The sequence below is a fragment of the Pseudozyma hubeiensis genome, assembly GCF_000403515.1.
Source record: "Pseudozyma hubeiensis SY62 DNA, scaffold: PHS14, whole genome shotgun sequence".
Taxonomy (NCBI): Eukaryota; Fungi; Basidiomycota; class Ustilaginomycetes; order Ustilaginales; family Ustilaginaceae; genus Pseudozyma; species Pseudozyma hubeiensis.
Window position 1 is genome coordinate 1 of NW_012133796.1, and position 15112 is coordinate 15112.

The 15112-nt window shown below is 53.0% G+C and overlaps 3 protein-coding genes across 3 annotated transcripts; 1 reads left to right on the top strand and 2 right to left on the bottom strand.

The window, feature by feature from the left end:
* Positions 1 to 1870: 1870 nt before the first annotated feature.
* On the top strand, positions 1871 to 2662 carry PHSY_001157 (DNA excision repair protein; the record flags this gene model as incomplete). The annotated part of the gene is made up of 1 exon (XM_012331789.1): positions 1871 to 2662. The coding sequence occupies one exon, from the start codon at positions 1871 to 1873 to the stop codon at positions 2660 to 2662; it is 792 nt and encodes a 263-aa protein (XP_012187179.1).
* A 48-nt stretch (positions 2663 to 2710) lies between these two features.
* Positions 2711 to 10790, bottom strand: PHSY_001158 (hypothetical protein; the record flags this gene model as incomplete). The annotated part of the gene is made up of 2 exons (XM_012331790.1): positions 2711 to 2887; positions 3477 to 10790. The coding sequence occupies 2 exons, from the start codon at positions 10788 to 10790 to the stop codon at positions 2711 to 2713; spliced, it is 7491 nt and encodes a 2496-aa protein (XP_012187180.1).
* Positions 10791 to 12125: 1335 nt separating this feature from the next.
* Positions 12126 to 13697, bottom strand: PHSY_001159 (dipeptidyl-peptidase 5; the record flags this gene model as incomplete). Its single annotated transcript, XM_012331791.1, has 1 exon — positions 12126 to 13697. The coding sequence occupies one exon, from the start codon at positions 13695 to 13697 to the stop codon at positions 12126 to 12128; it is 1572 nt and encodes a 523-aa protein (XP_012187181.1).
* Positions 13698 to 15112: the final 1415 nt, after the last annotated feature.

Consider the following 15112-nt stretch of genomic DNA (forward strand, 5'->3'; position numbering starts at 1 on the left):
CAGACAACAAGGGACATGTTTACAATGGGAGCGTGTGGCAAAAGTGGAATGATCTCTCTCTGTCCATCAGAGGAGTCTTTGTAGTGCACGTCTCTCCAAGTTGATTATGGATGCCTGCGTTGTTGACTTTGAATGCCTTGGTCTTTTGTAGTGCGCGTCTTCTGATTAGTAGTCTTGAATTTGACACACAATATTCCCAAGTAATTCCAATAAACTACAACGCATGAATGAAAATTTGTAGTTCACATCTCTGGCATTACAAAATTGATTCTGAGCGCGCGTCTCTCTCGCCGCGCAAGACGTTTAAGTTCTCTGAAACCACTGATTGACAACACCGCGCTAGATGTAGAAGTCTTCTGCAATATGTCGGGCCATCATTGCTGCCATGGATGCCAGGTGGATCGTGTGAATGGGAGAGGCTGACAAGGCTTGCTCGCTGGCGGGGTTGGCGTGGTTGTTGTCGGAGGACGTCTGTTTGGGCCTCCACGCGCTTGCCAGATCTTGACAACCGATCTGGCTAATCGGTGATTGGTTTCCCCGGCCACAAATTGGTTTCACCGGCAATGCGAGGCCTTGCGTTGCCTCCCCGCTCTTATCATGTTATCTGCAACCGTCTGCAAGGTAGTCTCACAACTCCTCGTTGCATGTTCTACAAAGATTTGCTAGCAATAGCAGCTCAGTAGCGTGCCGCAACACTTCTGCAGTCACCTGCAAGACTACCTGCCTGAACTACTTCCTCCTACAACCTCTCTGTTCCCAAAACCACTCGGCTGTGGCCGCAGAAGCAGTTCCTAGACCCCACGGCGCTAACAATGTCGAGCTCGAGATGTCTTCTGCAATAGGTTGAGCCACCATTGCTGCCACAGATACGGAGTGGATTGTATGGGAGAGGCCGTCAACAACCTATCCAATGCATAGCAAAAGTTGGGCTGCACAGCTTGTAAGTAAAGGCAAGTCTGATGAGCTGGGCGAGATAGCCAGCACAGCCTGAACATCACGGTGATCCCAAACCCTATGGCCTATGAGCAATGCTTCCAATTTTAGAGCTCAACCTTGACGTGCGGTCTCTGACGGCTGCTGTCTGCGCTAGGTACCATGTCAAGACACATTGCGTGACTCTGGTGTGCGTGCTATCAGCGCCAGTATGCACCCAGGTGGGTTGACAACACCGCGCTAGATGTAGGGACATGTGATGGTCTGACAAACGTACGCTCCTAGCAAGCTCTCCGAAGACATCGTCGACTTCACCATGAAATTGCAGGCACGCTAGTCAATTTTGCCGGAGAAATTACCGGACAAAATCGCTGGCATTCACGTCATGCATGGAATCAACCTGTCACCTGACGCTTTCGAAGCCTGCCAAGCCTTGAAAGATCTTCCTTTTTTCTACCTGTCTCGGATTCGACGCTGTCTTCTATTGGGTACGCTGGTGCACCCAATAAGAAGCCCTCTCGGCGGTTTGTATTTCTCGGAAAGCTTGTTCCGCTTCTCTAGAGCTTACTTTCATTGAGCAACAAGCACGCTTCCTGGAATTGAGACCAGATCTTGAGCGTTGACATTTTCGTGTTCGGGGACGACTGATGTCGAGCGGCAATATCGGTCCACCCGCAAGCTTTCCTAGCCAAGCACGCCAAGACGTACCTAAAATCATATCACACTAGAGAACGTCACATTCATGCATGAACTAGCAGCACTGATTCGACCATTCTACAAAAGCTCTTAAACAAGGAAGAGGTTCGATTTATCCTTTGTTCACAGTCCGTGCTTCCATCAACTCTGTGGTTGCTTCGTATCTCCATCACTTGCTTTAACTGACCGCAGCCACACGCCTCCAAATCCTAACGGTGACACTTGCTCCTATACCTGCACGATGCCGAACGCTACTCTTTACTATTGCGAGTCCGCATTCTTCAACAACACCAATTGTCCTGGTATCTTCGAGATGGGGGATCGGGGAAGACGGAACCTGTGTTTGACAACAAATCAAGTCGACGTTCCAGCAATCGCATTCAACTACTCGCAAGCAAATGGTGGGAGCGGCGCGGGCATCGCCTGTACCAATCCAGCCAGTAGCACAGCAGGCCGAACTGTCAAAGTCGCACGAGGACTCATGTTGATCACCCTCCTCACTTGCCTCGTGTCAGCTGCTGCCGGTCAGCCCACGCTTGGCACCTCCAACGCCCAACTCGATGGCCGAGAAGAATCGAGGCTCTCCGACTTCAACTTCAGAGTAGAAGAGAAACGAGACGTATCCTGCAACTTCTTTCTACCTCTCACTCCAGGTAACTATACGAGCTCGGGGCTTATCAAAACGTCCGATGTAGTTGACTGCAGGCAGTCTCCTTCACCATGCACTGTGTCGATTGCTGGAGGCAAGAAGGCCACTTTTTCGAGCGAGTACTTCCTCGAGGGAGGTGGTTCGTGGAAGGACCCGAATCTGTATCAAACATTTGGCACAGATTATGTCGAATCGTATTCGTCAAACGTCGAGTATACTAGCTGGGTACCGGTTGGACAGTGCGGATACCTGGTCAGCTACAGTGCTGCTATTCTGTATGAAGGTCAGTACAGCGGTTGTAGCGATGGAGGCAACAGGACAGGAACAGCCGTCGTTGTGCGGAAGAGCTCGCCATTGAGCTCACTGGTGATGACAAACTGTTGAACGACGTTGTCCTGTCCTTCGGAGAGCGAAGGATGCGGCAAAGGCCGTTTACAAGTGGGTGCATTTCAGTGAGGTGTACAGCGAGCTGACCATGAGCAGGCTGCTGGTACCCAGCAAGCGCTCCTTGAGGTGGTCGTCACTTCTTTCATCGTAATGCAAAACAATATCGAAGCCTATACTATTCTCATTGTACAGCTCGTCACAAATGCGGCGATTCATGTGGCACTGCTCAGAGCGAAACAAGCACGGATTTCAAGGTCGAGCTTGAACAGTGCTTCTGGGCCGGAAATAACGTGCGCATCTGAAATGAAAAAAACGTCGCTCGCATAGAGACAAGCATCTTACACGGATCTGTGCGGTTTTTACAATGTGATAAAGGGCACGCTCTCGAGGATTCGCACACTCCAGCAGGCATATTTACATCCTTCGTTCGAACACTAGTGCTGCGTGGGCCTCAATTCCTGTGAGCGAACACCACATCCACAAGTGAAAGCACTGCCGTAATCGTAGGAAAGTGCGATGTATTGAAGGGAAGAGGACGGAGGCGAGTAATTTCTGGTGGTCTCTAGCCACCAAGACCGTTCAACAACCCAGCCAGAGGGTTGGCCGCCGTGGTCGAAGCAGCTGCCGGGGTGGCTGAGGTGGTGGCAACACGAGCTGAAGATGGAGCAGCAGACGTTGCGGGTGCACTGCTTGCTGGCGTTGCAGACGTTGCAGGTGCACTGGTTGCTGGCGTTGCAGCCGCAGCTGACGGTGTCGCTGAAGAGGCCGATGGACTGGCTGTAGCTGTGCTCGCCGAAAGAGGCAAGCTTACAGATTGTCTGCTCACAGACGCCGTCGTCGACGTTGCCTGTGCACAATTTGCTTGGCTGAGCAGTGGAATCGGCAGGTCGTTCAACACGCACACGAGATCCTTGAATCCGTTGTCCACCAATCCGAGAATGTTGCCTGTGCCCAAGTTCTGCAATCCATCGCTCAACAGCTTCTGCTCGTTCGGTGACAGAGACCCCACTATGCCACCCAGCGCACTCAGCAATCCACCGAGCGAATCGATGTTGGCAATCGCCGCACCCGCCAACGTGAGGCGATACGTCGCCGGAACGCTGAGGTACGTAAGCTCTCCCTGCAGCTGGTAACCGTTGTCACCACCGATCTTGATCAAGGCCGTCGTGATGTACAGATCCAGAGGTGACCCCACGATATCGATCGAGTTGAGAAGACCCATTGGCAGCAGAACTTTGTCAATGTGAGCCTGTGCCTGGCCCGGATTGACGTTCGTAGCAGCAGCCTTCGGCAGAATCAAGCTCGGATCAAAAGTATGATCGAGCGTAGCGTACGTCTTGCTCGATCCTGCTTTGGATCCATCAGCAACGATATGATACAATGCCAGTTCGGTCGGTAGGCTATTCGCCAGGTCGATGTCCGCAAGAACGTACGGCAATCCACCGGGTCCAGCAAATAGGTCCAACACCTCGATGCTGATCGTAGCTTGCCGGATCAGCTCCATCGCAAATCCTGTCAAATCGACTTTGAGATTGAGCGTATCCAACGCAGGATTGATTGCTTCCAAGGTTGTGATGGGCGGCTGTGCTCCTGGCTGGTTGTGGGCGTACAAGGTCGTGATGTACGGATCGTGCGTTCCCGGAACAGGCTGGATCAGCTGTCGGATCAGTTTGACCGCAGTCGGACTGCCCAGTGGCTCGTCGAGCTTGATGTAAACCGTCACCGAGACCGTATTGTCCCCAGGTTTGATGTCGAGATTCTCCAGAACAGCGCGTCCGATCCCTACTCCGTCCAATGTCACAGGAATGCTCAGCTGGGCAACCTTGGCGCTGATCACAGAAGGGTTGTGCAGCGTCGCCTTGATCATCGCAATGCCGTGTTCTGGCGTGCCACCTACTACGTCTGCTAATCCAATGACGCTGAGTTGACCAGACAGGTTATCGAGCGATTGGAGCGAGGCAGGAACGTCCAAGTTGACCGAATCCACTGTGATGCGACCCACAGCAAGATCTACCACTGCAGATACCTGGCCAAAAATTCGCAGAGCAGTGGTAGGTTTCGAGACGACGACAACCAAAAGTTGCTGGAATGCTGCTCGATCGACGGCCACTAGCAACTGATTGTTTAAGCTGAGGGTCAAAGTGTTCGACTGATTGTTGCCTGCAATGGCGCCCGAGACCAGCGGAAGTTGATCGAGTATCACGCTGGCCGCACGGGCTGTCGATCCTTCGGCGGCTACGTATACAGTTCCTGAAGCCGAAACTGCATCAACGTGGATGTTGTAAGGGATCGACACGATAGCTTCTGTGCGATTCGTCGAGAGTGGAAGCTGGTAGCCCGAATCCTTGGCAGCCGTCAAATCCGCGTACAAGTCAGGCAAGTTGACTCCCTTGACGGGATTCAAGTTCTGCCCAGCGACATCCACGCTGAGATCAAGCGTCTTGAGTGCCCGTGTGAGCCACGGGATGTTCTGCCCGTTGGCATCTGTCGCACTGTTGCCAACGACTTCTACCGCGGTCGTGTTGGTCGAAATGAATCGGGTTGCAAGGTGGCCTAGCGCCGTGCTCTGCGCATTGTTGGTCAGACGGTTCACCTGACCTGTGACGTGGAGATCCGTGTCTGTGTTGGGAGCGAGAACGACTCCTGCTGGAACATGGACCCCACCGAGCACCACATTCTCGTATTTGAAGTCGACATTGATAATCGGCAGGACAACACGAATCGATGTCGGCCAAGGGACGGTTGCGTCTGCTTCGACCAGTAATGTATCAGACGTCTCGCCCACGACTGATACAGTTTTCGCAAGAACACCGCGCAAGCCCTTGAGGCCCTGCAGACTGATCGAACGCGAAAGAGAGATCTTGGAGAACTGCACACCGTAAGCGTTGGCTCTGACGTCGTCAGAGTAGATCTCGAGCTCCAACTCCGGTTGAGCGATCAGGTCGCTCACGAAATCGCCAAAGCCATTCTGATCCGTGACCGTAAGTCTGACGTTCAGATCGAGGCGTCCGTCAGCAGGTAGGCAGAAGGTGGGGACATTGACAGTTGCGATACGCTTGCCATTGTATCGTGCCTCGAGAGGCTTTCCGAAGCTCACCTGAGCTGCAAATGGACCAATACCGCCGATCGTCACGCTGACTGACACATCGAGGCCATCTTCTGCGAGATTAGAGGCCGAGATATTGGCAACTTGGAGTGTAAAGCTGTTCACGATGCTTTCCACCACGGGGGCGCCGAAAGGTCCGATCAGGTATCTCACGCTGTCGTCTACTTCGAGCGCAATGGGCTGCAGCTGCACGGGAACATCGTTGATCCTGTACTGTCCCACGAGGACATTAGCTTGAGCATCCGCTGAGACTTGTGCACCCTGTAAAGAACGTTGGAGCGCACCAATCACGTCTGTGGCGCCGTTGAGGGGGCAACCTTCGCTCTGAGCGGGAGCAAATGCGACGTTCGAGTCCAAGTTCGAGCGGGATTTTAGCGGGTCGATCAGCGGCAGTAGCGGTGCTAGATCGACATTGTTTGCCTTTGCTTGATCTTCGAAGAAGCCGATGACAGCGGCAAAATCCGTGTTGACGCGAACAGGGAACTGTGGCGAGGTCAACGTCGAGTGACCTGGAGCGACCATGTTGACGTCGGCATCGACGGTACCCAGCAGCGCTCCTGAGAGCGACGTTGCACTTGCTTTGGCGTGCAGGACAGTGATCTGAGCCGAGAAGGGATTGTGCAAGACAAATGTAGCTGCAACAATCAACCTCTTGTCGACGTTGGGTGGCACGATGAGCTTGGCCGTTGTGACGAGCGTCTCGTTCAGCCTAGCCACCGACGCGCCAAAGGATAGAGTCGAGACCGCTGGATTGAGTGAGCCATATGCGGTGGACCTCGAAGTTCCGTGAGCTAGGGCCTGAATGTCAGGTCCACCTCGAGTCAAGAAATCCTTGATGAGCTGTCTTCCAACCTCGCTGTTGAGCTTGAGCTGCGCCTCTACCGGCAGAGTGATGGGGCCTTGTGGAATATTGACGTTGCGAACCAGCGCATCCCCGATGCTTCCGCCATTTCCATAATCGACTTGCATGCGAACGTCGCCCACGATGGCGTGCACCTGACTCGGGTTGACGATGGCAGCGTTCACCGTGGCGATTGCATAGTCTCTCGTACCGCCAGTCACATCGAGCCCGCTGATGACGATCGGACTGGTTGATAGGCGCTGGAATGCGTCAAGAGCGAGGGCGGGGTCGAGATGAATCGGAATACCTTTGACAGAGATATCGCCCGACGCCGTCGACACGAGTGCATTGACAGCATTCGAGTTCAGTCCCACGCTGATCGACTGGTCTTGCACGGCTCTCACAGCGAGGTCGTTTGCAAAATTGTTCCTGTAGTTTCCAGGAATGTCCAAGTGTGCGTTTTGGATTGCCAGACTGACTGTCCGGTCTTGGGTCCGAGCAGCGCTGTCGGACAGCACCAAACGAGCTGCACCTTGCCCGCCGTACAGCACATCAAAGGAGCCTCCTACACTCTCCACTCCGAAAGGGAATCCAAAAGGAATTTCGACAGCGGCAGCGACTGTGTCCGTGCTGAGTAACGGCGACCATTCACCGCCCGCTTGAGTGAAGTCTATGGTAGTGCTGTTCAAGCTGACGCTCTTGAGCGGATCTAGCACGATACCCGGCACCGTGATTGGGATCGAAAGCGTCTTGATACCGTCTGTCAGCCAAGTGACGCTGTCAGGACCAGCGTAGACACCTCGCACCGTCAAAGTCGTAGGCTTGTTCGAGATGAAATTCTGCGCTACCGTCGAGAAATCCGTCAGACCTTGGCCCGACTGTGGCAGGATACGTCCAGCAACGTTGACAGTCGACGTTCCACTTGCGGTCATGTTGAGGACGTTGGCAAGACCGACCTCTCCCAACGTGCTTGTAGTAAGACCGAAATTGACTCCGAGACGGTCGAGGTTGACGCCGATGTTGGAAGGGTTTCGAACTGTTGCCGATGCGGTAATGTGGATTCCTCCGGCAGGATCGTTGGCTGGCAAATCAAATGGCCCTAGCGCAACTGCATTTTGAAGCTTGTTGAATGCCCTGATCGATGTTTTCTTGGTCAGCCCGGGGCCATTCAGAACCGCATCGTAAGCATAGATGACCATCGAGGATGTCGACAGCGTCCACTCTACACTCTCTTGTTGCAACAAAGCCTTGACGAGGTCCGTCATCAGCCCGGTGTCAGCGATAGTCAACTCTGCACGTACTTGCAAAGGCGTCGTCTCCGGAACAATGGTAACATTCGGCAGTGCCACGTTGCCAATCACTTTCCCCTGCCAGCTGACATCGATGCCCTTGTCGAGCATCACGACGGCGTCAAAGGGACCAATCTTGGTGATAGCAGTCGAAACATCCACCACAACCTTGTTTTGAGCCAGGTCGAGTACCTGAATCGAATCGAGATTGATCTGCACCGCATCAATCACCGCTTGCATGATGGGTCGTCCCAAGATCGAGTAGAGCTTTTCGATGCTGTTGTCGAAGGTGACGTTGACACCAGACTGCTGGAAGGGTGTGCTGAGTGGATAGTCGCCGATGAGCACGTCGACGTCAACTTGCACGTCGGCACGTGCAGCTGCGAGAGCGGTCATGACGTACTTGGGCAAGCTGAAGCCGTCAAACGGTGCTGCGCGTAGCGAGAGCGTGGGCAACGACGACGCTGACTGCTTAACACCGACAGGCTTGATACCACCTACCTTCATGAGGTAGTCGAGCGGTGCCGTGTCCTGACCCGACTCGACGACCAACCCACGCATCAACCCAAAGATCATGTTGGGCTTGTCAAAGTCGACAATCACCGGCAGCGGTGTGTCGCTCTGACGATTGACCTCATTCCTTGACGGGATTACCACCGCATTCTGCAGTTTCATCGCATCCACGTGACCTACATTCAACCCAAGTACACTCGCCTGACCCTTGCTGCCCCGCAAACTGATTGCAGAAGTGAAAGGATTACCCACCGAGGGGATTGCGTCGGCGATATCGTTGACCACAGCAGTCGTATCCAAGATCCTCATCGCAGCGCTGAGCAAGAGCGGGTCCGTCAATCCAGCAATGGAGGCATTGAGCTTCAAACTTTCCATCGTTGGCTTGAGCGACTCTGCTTGGCTAGAATCGGCATCGCCTCGCACGTTGACCTGGCTTCCCTTGCCTTGCAGGTATTGCTGTACAAGCGACTTGCTCTTGTCGTTGAAGGAGACAGCAGCGGTGACATTGACTGTATTTGTACCGGGTACCAAACGTACCTCGCTGATGGTGGAACGACCGAGTCCAGCACCGTTAGGTAGAGCGAGTGGGAAGCTGGTGTCACCAAGGAGATGGATCGAGATGAGCGACGGATTGGTGATGCTGGCGGAAGCGACAACTTGCAGAGCGGAGCTGGACCCGCCTAGGATGTCGAAGGAGAGCAGATCGAGTGGAGCCTGCGCGAACCCGGATAGTCCTTGAAGGGAGGTGGAGGTGGCGATCTTGAGAGCCGGGAGCGTGATTCGCCCAATGGAAGAGTCTGCAACGACTGCAGCAGTTCCTTTTGCAGCCAGGTTGATCGTGTTTCCCAACGCAATCTCTCGGATGAGCTGTTGAAATCCCTTTTTCGCCTCGTCTTCACCGCCCTTGGTGTTGCTGGAAGGGGACATAGTCGAATTGATCAGGGACAAAAACGTCTTGCCACCTCTTTTACTTGGACCAATCAGCTCCAGTGCCGAAGAAGCATTGGCCTGAGCTCCATTGAGCGTAGCCACGCCACCATCATTACCGGAGGAGACATCGATGTGCACCGCAGCACTGAGCACGCTGAGACTCAAACCGAACGGAATCTCGACGTCTGCAGATACCGAGTTCGAGTTGAGCGTAGGCGAATAAGACTGCGCCGGATCGAGCATGACATCCATCGCACCCACCTGGACAGCCTTGATCGGATCGAAAGGCTGTGGCAGCTTGACAGGCACTACGATATTGAGCTCGTCAACAGCAGCCTTGACCCACGAGGGTGTAGTCTCGCTCGTTGGGTTGACCTTGATAGAGACTGGTGCGGCTTCGTTGTTGGTCAAGATGCCGACGAGCTCGCTGAGTTTGGCTAGGTTCTCATCGCCTTGTTGATGGTAGATTCGACCGTCAACAGGGACAGTGTTGACGCCGTTGCCCAGGTGGAAGTTGGTGAGGTTGGCTTCGGCCAAAGGCATATCTTTGTACGACACTTGCAAATCAGCGTTGCCTAGCTGAATCGAAAAGGGAGAAGGATTCTTGAGCGAGCCTACAGCATTGACGATGGCTCCACCTTGTGGAGAGTCTCCTGGAACGTCGAGCGACAGCACCTTGACATCACCCAGCCCTTTCAAGCCTGCGATGTTGGCATGCTTGCTCACGGCGATGTTGTGCCACGAGGGTAGGAAGCCAAAGGCGACGGGATGAACATTGGAGCAGTTCAGCTTGATCGTCGCCTGTTCAGCATTTACGAGAAACCTCGCAAACAGCGCGAGATTGTCATCGTCGACATTGGTGAGCGTCTTCTTTTCATCGAGTGTGCCGTAACCTCTCGAGGTGACACCCAAGTGATCTATTTCGATGGTGCCAATATGGATCTCGCGACTGTTGGGTGGGACGGTACGCCAGTAGAGGTTGATGGGGGCGCGGAAGTAGGCACGGGCAGGGAAGATACCGGTCTTTGTGACCCTAGCTCGCAGGCTGACTGGATACTCTCCTGGACCGGGCTGTGTTGTGCTGATTTCGAGCGACTCGAGATGCACGACGGAGACGTTGACGATGTGGTTTGCTACTGCGAACAGCACCGGGCCGGTGAGGATGACAAGACCGACGAGGATAGCTATGGGCATGACGAGGAAAAGACAGCATCGTAGTTTGCGACTGTTGACCTTCTTTGCATAGATGGTGTTGCGGGCTGCGAGGAAGCCGATAGGCTGACCGGGCTGGTAATGGTTGCGATCGCCGTATTTGGAGTTGGTGCTGGTGTAGTTGCTGGAGGTTCTTGTCCGTTGTCGCATCAGGTGCTGGCCGTCATCGTTGTCGTTATCGTTGTCGTATTCGCCGTTGCTACGGCCGCGGCGGCGTTGTGATGACGGAGTCATGATTGCTATCTTGCTCCAGTGAAAGCGGAACCAGCTTCGTTGCTATGCTATGAAGGTAGAGACCATACCGACGGCGATCCCAACGGCCCTTCTCGTTACCCTTGAGGGTCATATATTGCCGTACATTTGTATGGGATTGCAAAAGAAAAGATCCCCCCAACATTGTGCTCATCCAGTCTCGGCGTACGCCTGCAAGACCGTCGCACGGTAGCAGCATCTTGCTTGCAGTAATCTTGACCCAACACTGCAAAGCAGCGAAAGAAGAGGTGGCCGCTCGACCAGATGATTACTAGGACGAAGCGGCATTTGATGAAGCTTGGGCGTGGGAAAGAGATGTTGGCCATGCATATAGTTTCCCCATCATGCTGCACGAAGCGTGTTTAGAAACAACCAACTCTTGCCAAGATCGGCTTCTGTCGCTGCACTTGACGGGCGCAACGCAACATCAGGCTGCATTCGTTACAAACTCCGGCGAATACCCGCGGCAGCACATGGCGTGGCCAGTGGTGGTGGTGTCGGTAAAAAGAAGCCCCGCATATATTTAAAGTTGGTAGGAACGTTGCACCAGTAAGAAACCACCAAAAAACACCGAACCGAACATTGCACCCCGAGTAAAGTGTGTACCTCGCTCAAGGTGTCATGTATCGGAGATTATTGCGAGGTACAGAATGTGGGGAAACGGGTCCTTATACCTCGCTTGTCACGTCTTGCAATAAATATTATCCGGAAGATTGTGCTAGCGATCAACCAATTTTGCGGGGTCGGCAAACACGCAAGCAGATATGGTGTGATCCAATTCACGAGATTGGAGACCATCAAATGGTCACTAAGATTCAACGCAGTCTCTGTCGTCAAAGGCAGAAGAGGGACAAGAGACATCAAAGCTAGGAGGGGATCCCAAATTGACAATGACTCGCGAGAAGGGCAGGTCTATGAAGCAGGGCAACGCTGTCCATCTTGAACTTTAACATCACAATTCAAAGAGCCAAATGATGCATTGAGAAAGGCGCAAAACGCAAGAACGGTTGCATGCTTGCATGTGCCGCGAGTCGAAAAGAATATCGTGTTGCGTATACCATGAGTTGAGGCGTCTCTTTGAGACGGGTGCTTTTGGAAAATGCAGGAGTCCCTGAGAGACCCCTACAGTACAACCCTACCACATCAATTCATACACGCCCTTCAACTCCATGGAGCGATTCGATGGTTTGTATTTATTCAGCAATCTATGAAGACAAAGACTTAAGGTACCTAGCCAGGGTATGAGAAGCGAGACTGAGACTGGGACAAGGATCGTAAAGCAGGAACGGCAAGTCGACGTGGATCATCTGGAAGGGGCTAGGGTGCGCGGCCAGTCCAGGTCATGATTGAAAAGTTCTTCTCCAATCCAAGCAAGGGAGGAAACACCGCCACGTTGCGATCCGTGGCGAAGAATTCGATAGTCTTGCTGTCGCTGACGAAGAGCCCTTTGCCATACCGGAATGAGTTCGAGAGGCGTTTGACACCAAATTTGTTGTAAAGAGCATATAGTAGGGCAACGAGGATAGGACCGATGACAGGGGTCAGTAGCGCGATATTTGCTCCGAACAACTTGACACTGTCGCTGACGGTGTCGACAGGAAGCGCAATTTGGTTGATTTTCTGCAGCGTTACGAATTGGCCCTTTTCGTTCTTCTGCTGCAAGAGTTTGACGCTGAAAAGATAAGCAGTGTTGTTCTCGGTGGAGTCGTCGGCGTCCAAAGCAATCAAAAAGATTTGACCATCTTTCTGTGTCACAAGACCTAAGCCAGCTCCCGAAACAGGGAACTCGAGCTTGTGATCTGGCGTCAGGCATTCAAAGTCACCGAAGGGGTGAAAGGGAGGCAGCACTGAATATGCGGACCTGTAAAAGTCGATCTTGTTACCGTTGATAGCTGCAACGATGTACCGACCGAGCTCGCCTCTCTCCCTAGTCATACCGACGCCGTTGGTGCCACCAGTCGGTCGATCGATGCGTCCGATGATGGTTGGACCGAGGTTGGCGGCAACTGGCCGAATGTCGAGAATTTGGATCTCGGAAGACTCTGAGTCAACATCCTCCTGGATGCCAAGCGCCATGTAACTCCCGCAAGCCTGTGAAGAGCAGGGGTGCCTCCATCCTGGATGCAGAGTGGGAAGGGTGTTTTCTGTTGTTTGAAGCTCCTCTCCGAGATCTTCGGCGATGATAATCGATCCATTCTTGGCCCCCTCCCCAACGTCAGTGTGACTGAAGATGAACTTTCTATTGAAGTCATGACCGCCATAAACAGAGATTCCCTTGAAGTGTGACTTGAGGAGTCCCGGGATATCGGTGGGATCTTTGAGGCATTTGAAGTACGTCCGGCGAGAATTTGCGGGCGAGACCGAATTAAAAGTCTCGACGACATCGTCGAGGTACTGATTCTCGGAATAAACGTGATTCAAGACCAATGGGTAGATTTCAAAAACAGCCTTGTTGGTGTCCCCGCTTGTACTCTTCATTCGAACGTAGTAACAAGACTCTTTCGTTTGGTGCACGGTTCGGGTGACAGTGATGTAGTGACTGGTCATCGTGTCCCAAATACCGTTGTCATGACCGACGTCGATCCCGTTTTCTCCGGCAGCAGGATTTGAGAAAGAGAAACAGATGGGAGATTGGTTGTCCGCTGTGGTGTATGTGACCCAACCGGAGCATCCGGAGAGCGCCCAGTCTCTCTCGTAGCATAAAGTCGTGACTGTTTGACGAGACGAGATCACCTTCGACCAGTTTGCACCGTCGGCAAGGCGTCCGTGCTCGAACTTGTCTTCTTTAAAGTGGAGCTCGTAGTCAGAATTGTTCACGATGGTGACTTCAACCTTGTGAGTCTTTGTCATTTTGAGAGGTGTCGAAACTGCGAAGTAGAATGTCCCCATAGTGTCGCCAAAGGAGTCCGCAGATGCAAGTGTGTAGATGTCAGCTGCGAGGGCTCGACGGGCGAAGGGTTTGTATTGGTCATGTCGTGAACCTTACCTTATACGAAAATAATGTCAAGGGTTTCGGGCAAGTGAGATGTGCGTAGGAGTGCGAGAGAAGGCAAGGTCGATGCGGGTTTGGTTCAGGGGATGGGAGCCTTCGAAGCCCTCCTTATATACTCGAGCACCCTTGCACTATTCTCTTGCAAGACATCGCTGAAGCAAAGCCGGCCACACATAGGATCAGCCGCTTCCGAGGCGGCGTGCATGTAGGAACAGACCGCATAATGTCTGGATAGACTGCACAGCGGGGTTGAAACAACAAGTCACAAAATCAAGCCCATTACTGGCACAAGCGCTGAATGTTCGAACTGAAAGAAAGACGAGCTTCCTGTACGATCGGACATCAGTCGCTTGACCCACAGGAGTGTTTATCCGCACTGAGCTAACCCCTTGATGGCCGTATCAGCAGCTTCGGAACGAAGGCAAGACTACCTTGTGAGTTAGTGCCTTCTTTTGATTGCTCAAAATGGAGAAATGCATCTGCGCTTTGCTTCGGTAGGTAAGGGAAGCAATACGACTGTGGTGACATTCCTAAGCGCCGCAGCAGGTAAGGCCACGAGACGGAGAAGGTTCGCGGCGTGCTATGGTGCGTTGTAGGACCGCTGCAGTGTGTCGACATACCCTGCGGAACGATCCTTCCTCCAAGAAAGTAGGATCAGATGACCCGTTGCGGGCACTGAACTATCCTGTTCATCTCAGACAAAGATGCTGAGACTGTATGACCTTCCTGAGACACTACGTATGTTCCACGAAGCTTCCCGTGTTCCAGCATGCGGACGATTGCGGCCTCGAGGTACCGTTATCTTTGAGTGTGTCAGTAGAGATGACTGCTTTGAATGCTGGCATCGAAGGCGTCGTGACCTCGCCATGATCAATGTTCGCCATGGTCAATGACCAATCTCACCATAAATCCTCATGCAAGCCATGGTGCTTGTCGGGTAGCCATTCAGAGATAATCCAGATGACTGGCGATTCCGTGATCTTGTCAGCTCAAGGTACAGCGAGCATCGGAGTCAGACATGCAAGTCGCAAACTGCATCAGAGATCTTAGCGAACCAGTGCCTGCCACGGCCCAAGTCTGCCACTGCTTGTTATTACAGGAAGAAGTACAGTGATCTGCGCAAATGAAACAAAGTGATGGCGGGAGACCGAGCTTAAAGCACGGACCCTGCATAGAAGCCCGAACGATTTACCTTGTCTGCAGCTTCGATTCTTGCATTGCATTGCATCGCATTGTCCTCAATGGAATTTGTTGCCTACAAGCGGCAAGGGTTATGGCAACTTTCGACGTCTGATAGCTGATTTGGATCCTC